Below are 12,574 nucleotides of genomic sequence, written 5' to 3'. Positions count from 1 at the left end.
TCTCAAGAGCAAAATAATACAGACAATCAATAGAAGAAACATAAACATAAGAACATGAAGATTTTGAAAAAGATGCCTTTTATGTTAAGTATTTATAAACCTAATATATAGGGCATCCTACAAGAATGGACAGAGAGATGCAAGTTCCTTAATCACTTTGCCAACAAAGCTTTAAGTGAGCTGGCAATCTTTAGACTTGGTGATGAGAGATTTCTGCTTCAGAGGCTATCCAATTCTTGACATCCCTCAGCATTTGTGTGAAGAATATTGATCATAAAAAATTTGGAATATGATTTATATTGTACAATGGCTAAGGCTAAGACTTGCAGGAAAGATGCGTACCTGTATTATTGTCGTAGAATTTGATGTGTCTGTCTTCATGAGCAGTGATACTAATTGGAAGAGTTGGATGGCTGATGACTCTGTTTATCTGACAGGAAGAGCTGACTGCTAAGAAAAGACCCATACACATCAGTATATTTAAATTGCTATGTTCTTTGAAAGACTGCTACTAAGAAATAAATACATAATCAATCTAATTTGTGAAATACTTCTTACATATATATCCTGGAAACTCTCAGCTAGCACCCTATGTTACGCACTTTCCTCTAAAATACTTTCCATACTACACAGGACAGACACATACATAAAACATATGTATGCCAAATAAGGTCCAAGCTTTTGGACATGGTTTTATATAGGCACATCAGAAAAAAAGTGGAACCAAAAATTGAGTGAAAACCCCTCATTTACACACATTCCTCCTCTTGCCAAGACAAACTTTCTTTGTAACATAAACGACAGGAAAATAAACACTGCAGGTAGTATGTTTGAAGCAAACAAAATCTACCTCTTATTATCTGAGATATATGTATTGAAATTATTATTTTAAAAAAGGATGCTAGACTATTCATAGGAGAACAAATTTCCTTGCCTTCAGTAATTCTGAAATAGCATGCATATATATATATATATACACTCATAGAGAAAAAAGTACAGGAATTCTCTGGTTAGAAATCCAGGCATTGCTATGATACACAGGTTAATGCAAGAGGGGTCTTAAGAGGCATAGATTGTGACAAAACCCACAAATAGTCATTACACAGAACATCAAAATACAGATACTGTCTTTTATGTTGACTTAATTTAGCTGAATTGCTTCCAAAGAACATTCACATCATTTAATCAAACTTTTTACAAAAATAAACAAAACAAAATACTACTAAAGGTTCACTCGCTATTAAAATGGTAAAGATTTCATTTTACACCTTTCTATAAAAATGTGAACCATAAAGCAGTATCAGCATCCACAGGACACTTAGAAATTATGATAGTATAAATTAGGGAAAAAAACTCCACATTCATATTAATAAACTCTCCTAAAATTACTAAAATTATTAAAACATGAATCCTTATCATAGCCAACCATTCTCAAGTTTGAAATTGCCAAGCAGAGGCTTATACTGAGCAGCAGAGTCTCTAAGTAGTGTGATAGGGCATTTCAGGTGATACTTTCTTCTTGCTGAGTTCTTGCAGAAATAATAACTTATTTCTTTAAAATACATGTAAGCTTTATAGTACTGTTACATAACTAAAGATACTAAATAGGGACTGCTGGTTGCCATACCGTAAGGAACATTAGGGAATTACAGCAAGGAGGAGGAAGTGAAAAAAAATAGAAGGGGGAAGAGAAGGAAGAAGAAAGGTGGCTTCCACTGAGTTGCATTAACTAATTTAGAACTGTTTTTTTAGACAAGAGCAAAGATGTATGTTAAAAGAAGAAATTCAGCACAGTAAGGAATAACCTAAAGAAGAGATATGGCACTTCCCATTTGCTCTTATAAAATGACAGTCACTTAAATATTTTAAAACACACAAGCAAAGACAACAAGAATGGCTTAGTCCTTTTAAAAAATAAAATTAAACAGTAGAATTCAGTGACATAAAACCCTAAGGGTGGGGTAAGAAATTTCAAAATTTTAAAAGACTCAATGTTTTACCATTGTGGCCTGAATATGAAACCTTATGCTTCAGCTCATTCTGGTCTCTTCTGTAAAGTCAGGGTAAAATAATTTACTGATAGCAGGCTCTTCACAATAATATTGGTCACTGCCATTATCCAAGTCATTATATGGGACCTTATGAATTAGTATGCTTTCACTGGAGCTTTGCCTTCCTCCTACAGTGCAAATTTCAACTAAAGCCCAAGTCCAAATGAGCCAAGAATGCAATAAAGCTTAAAAGATGGATACCTCTGAGGAAAAATAAAAAAGAATTGACACACACTCCCAATTTTTAAATTAATTTAACACTGAATTTTCCTGATATTGCCTCTACTTTGCAATTTTGGACTAAAGAGAAAATTGGTATGTCGAATCTGCAAATATCACAAAGCTGTATTAAAGAAACTTGTGCTTTTTCTCCTGCTACTATCCCTTGAAGAGGAATTCGGAGTGTGAGCTTGTTTCCTCTATCTTATTTCAAAAGTATGCACACTCTTCTGCTACTGCAATACCCATGAGGTCTGTTGTAGTAGTAACAATTTACTGCTATATCTCAGAATACAGCTTGTAACATAATTCATCTTTTAATTTCTCATGACACTGCCTGATTCTTTGAGAACACTTAAAAGATTATCAACACTATCAATCTTAAACAAGTAAATTATTTTCCTTTGATTGGTTTGGGGCTTTGATACATACTAGTATCCACACTGGACTCCAGGGTAAGAATTCGTTGCCGTGTCTCCATGTTAAAAATGCTTGTGTGCCCACTGTTAAATGATGCTACCATAAGGCTTGGGTCACTGCTCACAAGATCTACTGATGAAGGGATTCCCATTTCTAGAAAACAATGCAGAAAATATGCAATTGGTGTAAAGAACATTTTAAAAAATTAAACAAAAAAATCATTACAAAAAGAGTAAGCACTTCAACATCAAAAGGACCACAATTACGAAAGGAAATGTTGCATCCTAAAATATAAATTATTTCAATCTAAATAGCTTTCCCTGTATGCTAGCTATTTTAATCCTATTTTTTTGGACATGTGTATCAACAACTTTCTATACTAAGATGCTGGAACAGCAGCTGTGCAGAAATCTACTTTGAAATTAAAAAAGCAAGAGCTCCCTGGCTCCTTTTCCTTCCTTTAACTGTAACAGCAATTCTCAAAAAACTCCACCAAACTCCATTACTTTGAGTTAAAGGACATGAAATTGAAGTGGTACAACTGATATGACAGATGATTAATGTCGTTGTAATTAACTTAGACAAAATCAGAGCTTAAAAAAACCACCAAGGTTCTCCAGGTGCAGATTTTACACACTGGAACTGTCATAATGTAAAGTTGTATAAATAGTTTATACATGTATTTATATACATACAATGTATTTATTACATTATATACATATATATATTGTGTTTCAAAGCTCCTCCCCTATTGTGGTATATATTTGATCTCCTTATACTGTAGCTATCTGCATACTACAGGACAGAAAGTCAAATCAGCAAAGCTTGGGCATATATCCCTTAGGATTCTTCTCCTCAAATGTCCTGTTCGCCACCTGTTTTGTGAAAGAACACCAGTTGCAACAGATGCCAGGAGGATGAGAAAAAGATAGTGAGAAACTGAATTTTAAGCAACCTAATGTTAGATCACAGATCCAGATAACACAGGAATACCATCACACCCCTGTAAACTCTCTAAAGATTCATGGGAGAAATATCTTTCTGAGACACAGGACCTCAAGAATATTTCTCAAGAACAGCAGTAGTTACCTACAAGTATTCAAAAAAAAACCAAAAAGGATTGGTGTGACAAGAAAACACACTGTTCCTCAGGTGACCTTCTCTACCACTGCCATGCATGCTTATCTGCAGCTTCCTGGTAAGCCTACAATGGTTAATCTAAAGGACTTGAGAAATGAATGATGGATATTTTAGGGAGTTTGTTCAAGGTTATCAACAAGCCATAGGAAAACTGACTTTTCAGTCTCTGGATTTCACAACTGGGCTTCATGCCAGTTTAGAAGACAAAAAAGCCCTAAATACTAGCTCTGTGAGCCAAGACTACTCCTCCTTCCCCCTCAGTTTAATAATTAAAAACAAAACAACTCACAGTAACTCTACCAGGAAGTTTTCAAAGCAGGCAGATAGGCAAGCTGGCAATTAGAAGCCTGCATACTTTAGAAACAGAGTTTTGCAAAAACTAGCATACATGAAATGTTTTCATTTTGCTCACTCTGTTTTAACTAACAAGCAATGGCATATCTGACCAGCTTTACACTATAATTTGACATGTCTGCTCAGCTGTGACAAGGTTTATTTTGCCTCAAAGTTTTTCTGAAGAGACAAGATAGTCTTTAATGACTATCAGCTCTAAGAGAGTCTGGCAATGTCAATGGGCTCATTCCAGAGCACTCTGACTCAAACAGACAGCAACCTCCAGAAATTAGATTCTAACCAGTGGGATTTTCACTTGTGCATGACATTTCAATAACTAACTCCAAAGGAGTATATTTTTCAACTAGCAGTGTTTAGAATCACTAGGATATTGTTTTTTAGTTAATTGCAAACTCAGAAATTCAATTGGAATTTCTGTGTTAGAGGCCCAAGGAACAAACCTGGAAGGTACAATGACACTGGATGAAATGAGACCCTAGTTACTCCAAACTCCAACTGGGGGAAGAGAGGGCTTTTTATTCTGAACAAACCAAAAGCACAGGCCAAGTGGAAACTCAAGTTTAAAGCTGAATTATGGAGTTAGTACATCATCCTCCACGATGCTAATAACCTCAGCAGATCACCTGCAGCAGTTGGCTTTTAGATGTATCTAACTATTCAGGTAATGTCAAAGAAGGGTCAAAAAATTTACTCTTCCCAAAAACATTCATAAAGACACAAAACTCAGAAAGAAGTTCAAGAAGTATTTCTATTCAGTAGCCAATTTCATCAGTCTGAACAGTAGTGCTCGTGAACTTCAGGGTAGGGTGATTTTCTGTACCTTGATTATCATTAAATATATTGAGTGCTGGAGCAATTTCTGTAGCTTTCCATAAACGTATAGTGCCGTCTGCTGAACAGGACAGCAAACGCTGGTGAGCTCCACTGTAAACCAGACCCCACACTGCATCAGTATGGCCTACAAAAGCACCTCTTAGAACAGAAGGATCTGTGAATGAAACACAACAAAAACTGAATTAAGTCAATAGTTGTATCTTAGCCTGTGTTTAGGCACCAACCTTTGGAAGATAATCCATAAAAAAACCCAAGATCAATCACATCATATCAATATAGAAGTCTTAATTATTCTGGCATAAGATGTTTGAATTTCAGCAACATATGTGACATTCAATTACCCAGTTTACTACTAAAGGGACAAAACAATGCTTCAGCAGAAGGGACAGTAGTGACTTTGGCAAAACACATTTCACTGTTAAAATTCACTTTTAAATAGCCATTAATGCCACAGCAGTCCCTTTTATGCAGAAGTTAGCTTGGAGGCCAACTGCATCTGAAGCTGCTAGAAGTGAAAAATATAAAATCCAGACACAACGCTGACATCCACTCAGATCTAGTAAATTTTACCAAACTGGACCTTTTTGACTGCTTCTAGCCAACATTAACAGCTCTGGTCTCAGATTATAAAACTTTTTTATCTCAACTCCTTAGAATTTTGTCAAAGAACACTAAATACACATTTCCTGTACCAGCCAAATTATCAGGTTTAGTCCTGTACTTTTAAAACCTGTACTTTAAACTAGCTGCGTCTCAATACTTTGATGAGATCAAGGCCTTTTTTAAGAAAATGACATTTTATCTTGCCATCAAGCAGCATCAGCATTAAAACAAAAGGTTACTTTAAGTAATTGAAGATAACATTCAATTTGCTCAGTGCCCTAGCATTACTGTCACTACACTGATCATTTCACTGCTGCATGCGACAGCAATGTACCGTAAGAGTCATAGGGGTCGATGTTCGGGTTGGTTGTGCTCCAGCCATGGATGAGGCCATCCGTTCCCCCACTGTAGCACTGCTCACCATTACTGCTCATCACCACACAGAGCACTGGTCCACTGGAAGAAAGCCCCAAAGAAACGTGGATTATTAACATTTTCATTACATGAAATGCAATGTCCATTTTCAGAATCCCTAAATTTCTATGTTAGATACCATTCACTTGCTGCATGGATTGCAACAAAAACTCTACATAATGAAATCATATGCTACAAGACTTCCCACAAAAACACCCTCCCCAATATCTGGTAATACAAATACAATCAGGACAATTAATCATTATGCACATGAAATGTGAAAGTGCCGCAATTTCAACTCTAGGATTTCATATTTCACATAAACAGATTTTTTTCTCTTTTCAAAAGATTTGAGGCTCTTTCATTAAATCATCTCAGCAGATTTAAATTAATTGCATCATACTTCTTCAGCTTCATTCCACATATGCAAGTATGAGACAAAAAGGCAAAAGCTGCAATGATGAACGGAACATCTAATCAAATTTGGACTGTATCATTTGTAGGTTTTCCATTTTAAAATTGTGGTGTATCTGACTTCAGACATAAATAACTATGCAGAAAGGAGATGAACACATGCAGATATTCTGAACAACATGGCAACAAAAAGCATCACATGAAATCAGTAGCTGATAAGGTGGAAATGACTTTTTAAAAAATTCTGTTCCTGTTCAAAAATCTATCTCAAAATATGACAGTATTTCTCAGGAAATACTTACTTATGTGCTCGGAAGGTATATATTGGCTCTACATCAAGAGAAGCACTCCTAAATGAGGTATGAAAAAAATGTTAACATGTATACCATTTGATACAATGCTTTAAAAAAATGTGCCAGAATCGTTGAATTCTTAAAATCCCTGCTACATCTTTTGCAGTGTTTCTCCCACAACTTCCTCTCCCAACATGATTTTTCACGTGTCTAGGAACTATTTGCAGTCTTTCAAAACACAACAGGATTTGTTGTTTTGTTTTTTGTTTAAAGACCTTCAAGGTAGTTCACAGACCCATCAAACAAGTCGGTAGGTACATCAGTGGAGCAGAAGCAATGGAGAGACATCAGCATCACATGGCATATATCATTAATTGTTCCTATTAGAACAAAGAAGTTTTGGACTCATAGGTTTTTCTATCAACACTGAAGTGCTTCCAAATTTGTTGCTCTGGATGTTACCAATCCAAGAGAGAACTCCATGTTCCCAGTTCTTCTCAAAGGTGTGATGTACTCCCTTAACCACAACAGCCTCACTATGAATTTCCTCTCAATTCTGCAAATTCCCAGCAATTTGCAACAGACAGTGAACAAAGAAACCTGGCAACATCTCAGTTTCAAGCTGCACACATGTATATGCATGTATGTGTATACATACACATGCATATATATATAAATGCATCCTATACATTTATATACACATGCAAGCACACTAACAGGCTGCATCCAAATATTTTCGCTAGTAAATTAATTTGTCGTGTTATCTGCAAGGAAAATATAAAATAGTGAATGGTTTTCCTCTTCACAAACAAAACACATTCACAAACACACATGGATTATTTTCTGGCATTCTTTAGGCATCTCCACCCTTCTCTGAGAGCTTCTTTTCCTACTCTTAAATTCAGGGAACACTTTCCATTAACTACAGGGGCCATTCAGTGAAGTAGTATCTGGGGGGAGGGGGGTGGTTTTCTTCATAAATTAAAATTGTTTTTAAATAAAAGAATAAAAAAAAAAAATCTTACTTTTTTGCTGGGGCTGTTTTTTGTAAATTCCACATTTTTAATGTATGGTCTTCTGAAGCTGTTATTAAGACTGGTTCAACCGGATGAAAAGCGAGACCTCTTATTCCATCAAAGTGACTTCTTAACGTAAATTTGGGGTTCCAAGTCTTTCTCAATGCATCCTTATTGTTGGCTATCTAATAAAAAAAAATGCCAAACTTGTAATTAAGCTGGTAGGCACAACAAAAGGAATAAATTAAAAATTCAGTTTGGCATTTTCAGAAAATGTCAAATTACCTATACCACTTTTCACAATACTCTCCCCTCTCAAACAACTGTCCACTTAACACTAATCAGACACTTCAAAATGAGAACCAATGTAGACATATTCCATACAAGTAATGTTGCATCCACAGTAACAAATTCTATGCAAATCTGAAATACTCTCATGTCTGTAAAATTACACACTTTAAAAGCACTGATTCTTCAATGAACTCAATTAAGTATTTAAAATTTGAATCTATACCTACTGGTTCATTCACTTACAAAGTTCAGCTTGACTCAGCAAGCTGTGGTCCCTGAATATCCGAAGTACTACTGACATGGCACCTCTAAAGCAAAGATCTGAGAGAAACAGAGAAGTCTCTAGAAGCACAGAAAGGAGCACAACCTAACTTACCCAGCTAAGGCAACAAGCGTTGTAATAACGCATGACAAGTAAAGTTTGCCAGAACAGGGAAAAAGAAGGCAAAAAGGACTTGGCTACACACTAAGAATCTAAGTGGCAGGCAATAAGGTATCATGCATGCAGACACAATTACTTTGCAATAAATACATTTTAGAAGATCCAAAAAGAAAGCTTTAAAAAAAGTGAGTTATTTCAATATTGATCCTCTGAACAAATATTGACACAAAATTCTGAACAGACTTTTTCACTGTCAGTCAACGTCATGAGTTACATTTACCTTTCCATAACCACTGTTGAATGGAAAACCAAGAAAATAAACAATTGTACTGATTTTTATCATGTTGAAATCTACAAATAATTCCAAATAATTTAGATCTTTAACTGCAAAGGCAAGACAACTGTTTTGAGCCACTTCAAGAAACATCTTTTCTGGGGAGTGGGGGTGAAAGAGGAGGTTCAAGAACAGAAGTGCTTTTGCTTAAGCTTTGTTACATCTGGATTTCGTAATAAAAATATACATCAATTAAAGGGTTCTACAGATTTTAAACAAGGAGAAAGGAGCCGTGAAAACCAGCAGGTTTAGTCTCATCATATTTCTCAGTAATGACATATTGCCTTGCTCAGGGAGACAAGTCAGTTTCTTTGCCAGTTTACTGAGCCAAGTTGGCTCAGTGAAGGAACAGACAAATGCTCGGGCTGGTACAAGGATGGGGCAGGACTGCACGGTTAGCAGCTCTGGCAGGTTTTCTGAAGACTGGCCAAGAAAGTCTCAGCAAAAAGAGTACAAGATGTACAGATATCTGGAGAGGAATTTGTTTGCCTCAACACAGACACCTAATGCCAATTAGGTGATGGAGGGAACCTGCTGCCCTCCAGCTGCCATACCAGCAGCACAGGTTCTGTGCCACATCTGTAAAAGCTACAAAGACACCTCAGATGGCCTAACAGTGAATTCCAGTCCTGGCAGGATAATATTCTCATTCTGCTTGTCTTTCATTCAAAAATGTCCTTCCAAAAGGGAGTCCAAGATGGGTAGTTTATAAACTGGGAAGTAGATGGAGGGCAGTCCCAGCCAGCAGACCAGCAGCAGAGGTGGAAACAGCCTAGAGAGAGCCCTGACACATCACCCACCTGGCTGCACCACATCACTCTACCCACCAGTCTCACAAGCTGTGAGGCTGGTTACTCACACAGCAAACAACCTCCCTCCTTCTGTCTCTTCCCACCAAAGCACAACAGTAAGGTAACCTGAGGCTTCCAGTTTGGGGGAATGCCAACCCCAAAATTAGCACTGGATTTGCCACTTATAATGATATTTGTGTGTCTATGCAAAATCAAAAACTAATTGAAAACAAATTGAAAACTAGAAACAGAAATGGCATGCAATTACAGGCACTTCTCTTGTTCAAAGCTGTAAGAAATCAAACTGTGAAGTCCGAAACCTCCAAATAAATTTAACATTAAATGCCATGATTTTGTAGTTCAGTTACTCTTACCTAAAATCTACTTCGATTTTATGAAGATGTTTAATCTATCCAGAAGGACTAGGGAAAAAAAACAGAGCCAACCAAAGTGAACATTTGTCAAGAATGTGAAAAGGAAGGAAAAAGAAAAGGCAAACCTTAGTGTATTGGCTTGCAATCTGGAAAATTTAATCTTGTTAGATACTCTAAAAATTTATCTACAAAAGAAAAAATTGGTTTTTAAGTAATAAATTTATAACCTCTATTAGCAAGTGAAAAACATTCTTTAATTTACAGTCAAAACAATATTTAAAAAACTGAAACCATGAAATGAGGTAGGCTAATGCTGCCATTTTTTTAGAAGAATCCAGCAAAAATGTCAGTGGGATGAAAGAGACTGAAAATGGGAGAAGTGTCTGCCACTCTTGAGAGCAAATATATTTAAAGAGTTATTCATGTGATCTTTCAACTTAATTCTCCATATTATTCAAAACTGACACTTAAAAGTAACATACTAAACTTGCACTAATCATACCTGATTCACATTAGGTAGCCAGATGTGTGAAATAGTCCAAAATAGAAACATTATATTATCTGTAAGCTAAATTTAAAATTAAGCTTGAAATAGAAACACCATCCTTTCATTTTGCTTCAATAAAGTGCACAGTACCAGAGCAAATAATTTGTAAATGGTTTTTTTAATTGTCAGCACTAGAAAAAGGTAAGAGTTGAGGTAACCATTAATTCCTGATCACAGGACTTCATACAGGCATTGGACAAATGAACAAACAGAAGTTATTATTCTCTACCATGCAGAAAAGGATTGGAGTGGATAAAGAAGTGCTACTCCATAAATGCAAGGTTTTAGTTCAGGATACAGAGACATGAACAAACACAACAGTTTATATGGACACTTGCACAATGAAGTTAAGCAATGAAAGCATCTTGTACAGATGGATTAGGTTTGTCATGTTCTCTGAATTTAAAATCCAGCCTTGGATTTTTAGGAGCACCTGTAACAGAAATTCATTTGTACATGACCATACCCCTTTCTGAACACACAGCTAGGGACAATTAGTAAAGACATTAAGAACTGAGCCCAAATTAGGACATAATACTAAATTACTGCATTTTAGCAGAAATGCTCTGCATTCATTGCAATACTGATGATTCATAACACATCATATGGTCAGAAACTTGCTGTAGTGGTAGGGCATATCTCTGCAGTGGCACTCAAAAGGTTCCTAAGCTTTTATTAACTATGTATTTCATTGCTTTACAAGTACATATAGGGGTAGAACTTCAAAGAAAGGCCTTGCATCTTATTTCTAAAGTCTCAGACTTCATTTGTGATGGTAAAATCCCAAAAAATTATTATTTAAGAGTAAGATTTACCAAAGGGTAGTAATCTTCCCCAACACAGTATTAAAAACTATCTCTGAAATCCCTCAACCTTGACACAGCTGGACAATGCAACAGCAAGATTAATCTGAAGCTGACAGATCACAAAAGAGCAGATGATTAAATTAATACCTGAAATATCTGTTCCCAAGAAATCAGAAATACAGAAAAAAATTGCATACAACTGAAAAGATGCAATTTTAAGAAAGATTTTTTTCATAAACTGTGAAAGAAAAATGAGGCTACACATATAGCCATAGAAGTGCTGCCCACAAAACCCTCCTGAGACTTCTGGTCCAGTTTCCCATTTGAAATGAAACTTTTGCCCACACCTGGTAATGTAACTGCACAGCTCTGCCCCAGCCAAGTCTTGAATATCTCTCAGGAGAGGGTTTCCACTGTTTCTCTGAGGAAGCTGTTTCAGTACCACCTACTATATAACTTTCTCCCCCAGTGTCTTACCTGAACCTCCCAAGCCCTAAGTTGCTGCTGTTTTCTCCTGCCTTAATGCCTGGCACTATGGAGAAGCTTGGCTCTGTCATCCTTACAAGCACCCTTCTAATACCTGAAGGCTGCTATTCAAGCACTTGTCAGCTTCCTAACAGCTGAGCCAGACTAGCTCACTTAACACCTCCTCATCAGTCAGAAGCTACTGGAATCTCTCCGATTTCTCTACAACCCTTTGGAAGTGGAGTGGCCCAAAACTGCATACAGTCCATGTAAAAGGGACATAAACATCTCTCAATCTGCTGGCAACGATACACCTAATTCTGCTCAGTCACTGGGGTTACATCTACCCAGCTATACCACTATCACTAGCTTACTTTCAACTACTTGCATGACATAGCAGGCAAATGAGAGGAGAGGGACTTGCAGAGAGCTTGAATGCTGCTGTGTATTGGAAGGACAGCTTTGTCAAGTAAAACTTTGTGACATCCTCTGGCAGCATAATTTTAACTGGAGAATGTTTTCTGCTGAGTCTACACACAAGTAACTTGCATCTGCCAAGACAGAAGGGTGTTGAGTTACCATTATTAACCACTTACATCGTAAGTCAGCGAATCTGCCTCATTTGCTACAGTAAGGCCTGCCAGTTCTCCAAGGCCCAGTTCATTTTCAAGGGCTTCATCTGTTCCCATAATGAAAGATTTCCCTGAGGAGGGAGGGAATGTTAAAGCTTCCACTGCAAGAAAACACAACAAAAAAATCCTGAAACACAGGTTTATACTACACTGTACAATAAAAGTGCATTTTCCACTTTCAGAATGCTACATAC

The 12,574-nt window shown here is 36.7% G+C and overlaps 1 protein-coding gene across 5 annotated transcripts in view; it reads right to left on the bottom strand.

Moving 5' to 3' along the window:
* Positions 1-12,574, bottom strand: part of STRN (striatin) — a 68,269-nt gene that overhangs the window by 8,572 nt on the left and 47,123 nt on the right. For 3 of the 5 annotated variants that reach the window (XM_056486513.1, XM_056486515.1, XM_056486518.1), the window contains 7 exons: positions 12,345-12,481; positions 7,768-7,943; positions 6,752-6,799; positions 5,956-6,077; positions 5,005-5,172; positions 2,703-2,843; positions 343-450 (listed from right to left, as the gene is read on the bottom strand). In XM_056486513.1, the coding sequence (XP_056342488.1) occupies positions 343-450; positions 2,703-2,843; positions 5,005-5,172; positions 5,956-6,077; positions 6,752-6,799; positions 7,768-7,943; positions 12,345-12,481 (900 nt within the window). The remainder of the gene's footprint in view (positions 1-342; positions 451-2,702; positions 2,844-5,004; positions 5,173-5,955; positions 6,078-6,751; positions 6,800-7,767; positions 7,944-12,344; positions 12,482-12,574) is intronic. The other 2 variants (XM_056486514.1, XM_056486516.1) reach the window with 1 other exon arrangement.

This window comes from Oenanthe melanoleuca, chromosome 3 (assembly GCF_029582105.1).
Source record: "Oenanthe melanoleuca isolate GR-GAL-2019-014 chromosome 3, OMel1.0, whole genome shotgun sequence".
NCBI classification, from domain to species: Eukaryota; Metazoa; Chordata; class Aves; order Passeriformes; family Muscicapidae; genus Oenanthe; species Oenanthe melanoleuca.
The sequence above is the reverse complement of the archived record's forward strand: the minus strand, read 5'-3'. Positions and strand labels throughout refer to the sequence as shown.